The 8,582-nt window shown below is 41.2% G+C and overlaps 1 protein-coding gene across 8 annotated transcripts in view; it reads left to right on the top strand.

Annotated features, from left to right (window-relative positions):
* The window catches only part of tns1b (tensin 1b), a 162,390-nt gene that overhangs the window by 8,775 nt on the left and 145,033 nt on the right, over nt 1-8,582 (top strand). The window contains exon 1 of one of the 8 annotated variants that reach the window (XM_031875002.1): nt 7,125-7,299. The exons of 6 other annotated variants lie outside the window; for them this stretch is intronic. Coding sequence is in view for 1 of the 2 variants with exons in the window: in XM_031875008.1 (XP_031730868.1) it covers nt 7,285-7,299 (15 nt within the window). In the remaining variant the exon portion in view is untranslated. Of the gene's footprint in view, nt 1-7,124; nt 7,300-8,582 lie in introns of those variants that run through there. One more of the 8 variants, XM_031875008.1, reaches the window with a different exon arrangement.

Here is an 8,582-nt window from a genome sequence, read left to right as displayed (position 1 = left end):
TATATATATATATATATATATATATATATATATATATATATATATATTCAATTTTATATTTATAGGCTACTTTATGGGGACATTTTATCATTGAAAAATAAAGTTGTCACCGCTTTTTGGTGGACAAACTATGTAATTTCCTGTTACTCATCTGCTGACATATATACCAATACCAATATATCAGCACAGACATAGGTTGGTTTATCAGTATAGGTCTTGTGTCATGCTGTTTTCACTCTGTACAGTTGTGCATGGGACATAGTCAACCGTATGTAACAGCCTCATTATAAACACTCCCCAAAGATAAGCAGCAAGCAGGATTGAATTACAGCAGCAACAGGGTATCGGGCATAAACAGACATAGTTTCTGAGGTTCTCCATGGACTTTCCCAGACTGTAAGAATAGCATATTGGATTACCCTTTAAACCCTTTTTTTTTTTTTACATTAGAGCTGTCATAGAAGCTCTGAGAACATAATCTGCTACGTCTTTGCCTTCTGCGTGCCTGTCTGCCTTGGCAAGCCTTCATGACATGACTCTGAAAATAGCCTGAATACCTCGGCATCATTGTATTGTGTTGTCAGTGTCTGTTTATAACTGTGTAGCAACTCAGCTTTGAGGCTAATGTTTCCTTGGCTATTCATTTCTAGACATTAAGACATACAAGCCTTTAATTAGACGCAGTATTTGCATTGTAAATTATATTTAATCGCGGGGTTGAGCATACTCAGAATGTTTTCACTGCTGTGCTTTATCTGTCCTGAACGGTTGGGCTCCTTTCATCAGAGATTACAGTAATGGATTCAACAGTCTGTGGTGAGATAAAGTGCCTGCCTTCAAACAGTATTAGACGAAAGCTGTTTTTAAAGGCGGCATTATCAGTTAGCAGCTCCATCTACTGCAACACTGTTACTTTGACTTCACTGGATAACGTTCCTTTCTCTGCACTTCCACTTTTGTCGCACATTCCTGGGATCTCTTTGTCATTTTGGGAGGTTATCTTGTGTCTTGTATTGCCACTAAGCCCTACTGTAGCCAATCCTTTAATACCTGCCATCTGCATTCTTAAGTTTGGACTCTGTAATTAGTATTCACAGGAGGCCATATAGTCGCCAAACTCATTCACACCACCCAAAAAATAATGTAAGCTGTCATAGAAAGGCCAGAATTGTTTTTACATATTTATTTAATAGCAGAAAAGAGGTTTTATTTAATAATAGTTGAGTAGAAACTTTTTTAATGTCACACATTAATGCTAACCGGTCATCCATATGTTCTACATCTGCTGAAAGATGAAATTAGTAAAATCCTTGACGCAACATGAACAACATCATTTTCTTTTCAATTCAAAAACAACTGCTAAGATTTTTGTCAAAACACCCAATTCAGTTTCAAACCCCTTTACGGGTGTGTGTTACAGTTTGCATTGAGGTTATTAAGGGCTTATACCATGATGGGTTTAGCAGCATTTTCAAATATTTTTTAAAATATTGATAGCTGTTTAAGCCTTCTTAGGTATGAGACACTGGAGGTCTTCATGTGTCCAAATCTGAAAGGGGACCTGACCTGTTCTCATTTAAAGGGGACATATAAGGCTCATTTTCAGGTTCATACTTGTATTTTGGGTTTCTACTAGAACATGTTTACCTGCTTTAATGTTCAAAAAAGACATTATTTTTCTCATACTGTCTGTCTGAATATACCTCTATTCACCGTCTGTCTGAAACACTCCGTTTTAGCGCCTGTCTCTTTAAGCCACCCGAAAAAGCCCGGTTAAGAATAATATGGTCCACTTTTGCAAATGTAGTTGTCAAACCGTGGGCAGTATGTTCTAATGAGCCTGCCTGTCACATAGGAAGGGGAGACAAATGTAAATGGCTTGTTGAATCACATGTTTTCTGTTCTAGGCAGCCCACAACAAACTGATTGGGTTGTCTCATTTGACAGTTTGTGGGTTGGTAGGCACACCAGATACCCAAATGTATGTGCACAAACACTGAAAAAATTAGTTTTTCAAGACATGTCCCCTTTAAATAAATCAATCCAAGTCAAAAGGAATTCAAGCTGACACAGAATTTTGAATTTTATTTGAATCCAACCAATGAAGCCAGTTGTATCCTAAACATCATTGTGGAATTAACGTTGTCCTGCTTGTCCATGCTGCTTCATGCTAATGTTAACATACGGCCAATACGTTTTATAAAGTCAGAAAAACAGCTTTACCTCAATTCACACATTTTCCATCAACATCTGTATATGCAAAATTCTGAATTGATTTCAGAGGGAATATTTTTTGTAATTTTTCCTGCACTGGCAACACTGAAATGTTTCAAAGAGATCTTCAAGTTGAAGATTAAGTTGAACATTTTCTGAAATGTCCCAAAACAGTAAATCCCACATTTCTGATGATATATTTCTGATGATATATAGGCTCAACTAAGAGCCACTAGTTATTTGCAAATGCTGTTTGAGGTCAAATAACCAGCAAAACTAAGCACCATAAATCACTCGCTGTTTAATTAAAGTCCGCTCAAATCTGTAAGTCTGCAAAAATCCAAACACGTCAAGATGACGGAAAACTGGTTTGCTTCATATTCGCTCAGAGACTGGCCAAACATTTGCTTTTTCCACGACTCTTTTATCTGCTGGGGAAAACCACCTGACACTGTTTGCTTGGTGTCTGGTCTGGTCTCTGGTCTCTTTTGACTGGGGACAAGCAGACATGAAAGAAGAAGGGAGACAACCAATATAAAGTGAACACAGTCCGTCTTTCAAACGGTGGCTTGTAGTCAAAACAATGCCCGAGTTTTGTATTTTATCTGAAGCCAGTTGTCCAAACAGGCACTTCAAAGTGGTTCATGAGTACAGTATGAGTTTGGTACAGTATGAGTTTAATGAAGCTGTACTTTTTAACCAGCAGATGGGGACATTGCCATTAACCTTTCCCACCTTTTAAACTGTGATATACTTGCCCACAAATACCCATGGACTTAAAAGGCGGCATTATAAATGTAAATTTATGTTGTTATGTACCTGTGGTTCTTGTCTTCATTTCAATATATGTGTGTTGCAATGGTCCTCTATCTCTCTGTACATTGTTGCAAGACATGTTTCCAATGGCAATGTAAGCACACCTCAAAACAACCCACCCACCAACTGTCACTACGTTTTGATTTATATTCTGCGGAACTCTGATTGGTGCACAGAAAAATGAGACACCAACTTTTCCCAACTGAACCCCACCAACTTCAAACCTGCAGAAATAACTTAAACTGTTGCAATTTTGGCGCAACATTTTGTGTTCATGTATGACCACATGACCATGATAGTAAAAAAGCTTCAACAACCCTTCTTCTATGGACTGGAATTATTTCAGCCATTCAAAGTGAATGGCACAAGTAGGAAGGACAGCGAGTATTAAGATGTGGCTGTTGAAGTGAAGGCACTGGAATTGTTTTTCATAAGCATTTCCCCAGGGGGCTGAAACATGACCCGAAATGACAGAAAAGTGACAGGAGTCTTTCAATGCGGCCGTTCGGAGGCTCTGACAATCTCATGTCTCATGTAGCTCTTAAAAAATGGTACCAATCTATAAAACTTACTGAGAGAGAAGCCCGTTTTCTTCTAAAGCATTGACTGACACCAATGTCTACACTATTAAAAGCTCCCATGCCGAGGTGATGGCTGTGTAATGTCCCATCGTTCTCCTGCAACACGGTCTGTTTCTGAGAAGTTAATTCAATTAAAGCAGACAAAAGGCCACTGGCACCAATAAAGTTCGGGTGAAATGTGAAGCCATGCGATGGACACACACACACAGTCTTGTGGCCAGTCGAGCGTGATAGACATTTGCATAATGTCCGGCTACTGGGCAGCCTCTCCATTGCCATGGGTTACAGTTGGTGCTGTGAAGAAATTCATCCCTGTGTTTAGTGGGGGTATCTTGTCTGAAGCTGACAGGCGGGGTGTCCTCCCCACCAGCACCACACACAGACAGATAAACACACGCACACACTTATGTATTACTGTACTTGTAAAGACCCTGCTTGCTTCCTTACGCCTATATACTCTCCTCTTGACCTTCTCCTCTGCAACTTTTATCTAAATTTAAACTTTAATCCTATAGCTAAACTTAAATCTACTTTCAGTCTTGAAGGTGCTAAATTCAAAATTCAGAGCATGTCTATTGCCTCCACATGGCTCTCAACATGGCGAGGGCTGAGCCAGCAGCTAGAAGCTAACTGCTAGCAGCGCATACGATGGCAACAATGCTGACAGAGCTAACAGTGTGTACCTGAGGGGGAACCAGAGGGTCAACTACCGTAGTTTTGTTACCTAACTTCTGGACTTTACGTAACGCCAGCTACATTCGCTATTTTACGTAACAACCCCGATCTTTTCCCCAATTAAGTACTTTTGTTGCTTAAGTAAACCTAAAAGCCCAACCTTAGTGAACCTACATTGGAAGTGTATTTTGAAAAGAGACTGTATACATGTAACTAGCGGAAATGTGACTAGCCGTCCAAAACTGACACTCCACCCAGATCGTCATAGTTTGAAGTTTAGGGCCACTGACCAAGCTGTGCTATTTGATGACTTGGGAGTAAGAATGTGTCACTAATCAAACCTCCATACCTGTGAACCATTTAAAAGCATGCGAGAGCCCTCTTATCATATTTCTACAGTGTGTCAGTGACAATCAGGCGTGACATCGCCACCATTTGCGACCTGCGAGTAAACAATGCTCCCAAATCATTTGTTCAACCTCGGGAAGGGTGCTGGAGGACTGGAACTTATTTGGCCCGGGAGTTCCTCTGGATTCTCCAGGAGGCAGATCAGGGCTCTTATGGGCTGTTTCATTTGCTGCCAACAAAACTCAAGCCTGGATCAGTGACAAAAAGCCAATGGAAAGCTAAAAACTAAAAAGTGATGGACTGGGCTTTCACACAGTTGTTCAAAGATGTTTTTGCACTCATTCATGTTGAGCCAAAATAACTCTCTCTTTATTAGTCATCACCCCAGGATTGTATAGACATAAACCATTAATCTTTGGGGATTATACTTTTGCCTGTCGTCCTTGATAATCTGCCATCATCATTCCACATACTACATAATTTCTTGCACATGTGGAATGTAAAGACTTTATGCACTCCCAAAGGATGTTCTAATCTGCTATTAACACCGCTATGTTTCTTGGAAAGCCTCAAAGGGATGATTAAACTCACCCAGTGTGGAGCTAAATAAATGTTTAAGGGATTTTGTGATTGGTTACTTGCTTGTGTGGAGGGAGAGTCTCACTGTTTTTTTTTTAAGGCACCGTTGCCATGTTTACAGCCTGGCCAGTGGTTCAGCCATGTTGGGCTTCTTCCACCACCAAAGGAAGTCATATAGTTTGGTAGTTTTGATCCTGACATTTAGTAATTGTGGAGACCAGCAGGGGGCAGTCGGCGTTGCGATTTGTTGCCGCGGTGAGCCCGAAAACAGTTATCTGTACTAAAGAAACAACTTTCTGCAATGTGACGTGTGAGGTGTGAGGTCATGCAACATGCGCCTCCAATTTAACAGCCATGCCTTTGCCTTATCCCCAGCACACATGGCGGGAAGGAGTACTTCCAACAACACACAGACATTTCAGACACTCCTTTGGCAGCAGCATTCAGCACGGCCTCACTCATGGCTTAGCACTTTTAGGAGCGATAACAATCGCCTAGAGAGTAACCCCCCCCCATGTTAAAACCAAAGCACACAACGCACACTTTGATCCAGCTGGGGGGGAGGGGGGTGTTGGAAGGACTTTAGATAGAATGAACCCTATATAGTTTTAGCTTGGGGCTTTCAAGATGTTTACAATAGGATCCCTCTTTTTTTAAATGCACTGACAGAAACTCAGCTTACTAGTAGCAGAACAAAAGGATACTTTTATTTGTCTTTAGTGGTTTTCTGACATTTTGTGGTTATTCAGTTCATGTAAAGCACTTTGAAAATGGAGTTTATTATTACATACATACTTATACAGGAAGACATATACAGTATATATGCATGTAAATACATAGCGTCCATATATGGTACTGTACATATATAGAGATGGTAGAACCAATTTAGACTACATGAATTTAAATGGTTTCACTGTGACATAAGACATAACCCATGGATTTCTAGTGAGTTATTAATGATGAATCTGTGTGATAGGATTGAATTATGCCTCTTGGATCAGCGTACTTTGTGTGTGTGTGTGTGTGTGTGTGCATGTTCTGCTTTCATGACCTCCTCTAAGGCGCGTAAGCTGCCACCATGTCTCCAGCAAAGTAAGCATCACTCCTTCTTCAAAACCTTGTAAAAGTCATGACTAGAGGAGGAGAGTAAACCGCGAGAGTGTTAATGTCAGATACGCCGCTCCTGTTCCTCACCCTGCATGCGCTGCTTCCCGAAGTCCCCTCCTCGCTCATGGATGAGTGGCAATGAATCCGTCGGGTCTGTGGTGGTTCCCATTAAGGCTATGTTAAAAAAAAACAATGGAGAGGCCCGTTTGGTTGGGACTTACTTGGATAGGGGGGGACCCGGTGCAAAAGGGGCGACCTCTTCACCTCAGCTGCCAGTGTATTGATTAATTTGCCTGGAACAGTTCTCTACCTCCTGTGTTCAGGAAACGTAAACACAGGTACTGAGCCAGAGCCAGTTCATTTGATCCGATCTTCATTTGACTTCAAATGCAGATAAGCTTAAGCATATATTAACAATAAATTAAATCAGTACTTGTAAAGTAAAACAGGTCACTTGAAGTGACAAACCGGGCGTCAACCTATGAGGAAGTGCCTTAAACTTGCTTAAACTCGGGACCTGGAAGCAGCTGGAGAAGTTTCTTTGTTGTGCTAACAGAGAGACATAATTTGATTGTCATAAGAATCAAGCCCACCCGGTTTATGGCTTTACCACTGACCTTGGCAAAAATACAAGACACAAAACAATCTCATAGAGCAAACATCAGCTCCTGGTATTCTCACTTTCCATGTTATGATGTCCTGACACTGGCTTTCCATAGTGTGCGCGTGCGTGTGCGTGTGTGTGTGTGTGCGTGTGCGTTTCCTCTCCCCTTGCTAACAATGCAGCTCAGGAAGTATGTCAGGATAGGGGCAGACTGCGAGGCTCTCTTTGACCAGTGCATCCAACTTTGAGGGACAAAAACATAGTCTTGTTAATCCCACAAAAGCCGGTTCAGTGTTCAAGAAAGCTGTGGATCTGTGAAAGGGAGTTACTGCCCCAGGTGTCTTCAAAGAAAACTCTGCGATGTCCCTCTGGCTGGTGAGTGTTGTTGCAACATGTCATTTTGAACTGTGGGTGGTCAGGGATTCGCTCCCATCTCGAGGTCAGTCCAACCCCAGCACACAAAGTGCGGAGGCAAAAGATTTTGCTGGTGGGTTTGCTTGTTTTAGGTTATCACTGCAACTTTACTTTATTACTGCAACTTACTAATTAATGTTACTTCCAAACATTTTCCAAGGAAACCAAAGGTATTTAGATTGATTTCCTTCTTTTTTGGGCAGCAGCTGTTCTCCATTGAATCTTAATCCAGTATTGATATCACTTATTGAATCTGAATATATTTAGATTTCAACATTTGCAATTAGTTCTGAATAATAAAATTCAAAAATCTTTTATAACATTTTGTTGGCAGAGAAGGCAGGAACGTTTTGAGTGGCAGCGTTACATGTTTATCACAAGTTTCCTTTCACGACCTACTTGCTCTAAATACTGAAGAATCCAATGCAAGAGTATTGTCCACAGTGATCAACACAAAATGAAAGTTTGTCCAATACGTCTCTCAGCCCTGTCCCTTGATGTGGAAGTATCACACTCTTGGAGGTGTCCGGACAGCTAATGACATCACAACCGCGCAGAGCGCAATAACTTTCCCGCAGATGACCGTTTTACAAGGGGCTGTCCGCTCGTCGCTGCAGGTGGGCCCACGTCTTTCATTGAATCTCATGCAATGGTCAGCCTCAGCTGGTTGCCTGTTTGCGTGTAAACAGAGGAGAGAGCAGAAGCCTTCTTTCATTAACCCTCGTTTAACCTTCGTGATGCCGTGAGGGGGACAATTACACGAAGGACAGATGTAATAAAACATTTTTTTACTTTGAAACAATGGATATACAGTCAACATGTTCGTGTAATGGGTGTTCCTGCAGTTCTTTAGTGAGGTGAAGAAAGACAGTGCCGCCACTTCACTGGACCTTCATAGCTTTTCATCACCTTGGCGAACATCCTGTTCATTTCTGCCCCGTCTGGGCATTTATGAGGCAGCCGATGAGAGGCCTCGGGAGTTGATAATTGCGGCTTGAAAGGTGAAATGGTCACTGTGGGTACTTTGTGGTTGGCGGGTGCGTTTGTGTTTTCTAATTAAAGGTTAAATAGCTCCATCCTGCCCTTTTAGAAATAATAATTTGCTCCCCCAACACGAATAAAGCTGTCAGGAATCTTTTTTTTGGTTATATTCACCTCTGATTTATTGGTTCCATAGAGGCCATATCAGTTACTAAAAATGTGGAAATTTCTTTGTGAATATGAATAGTTTTATTGTATATAAT

Source organism: Anarrhichthys ocellatus, unplaced genomic scaffold (assembly GCF_004355925.1).
Source record: "Anarrhichthys ocellatus isolate YVR2014 unplaced genomic scaffold, GSC_Weel_1.0 scaffold86, whole genome shotgun sequence".
Lineage (NCBI taxonomy): Eukaryota > Metazoa > Chordata > Actinopteri > Perciformes > Anarhichadidae > Anarrhichthys > Anarrhichthys ocellatus.
This window is presented reverse-complemented; position numbering and strand designations above follow the sequence as displayed.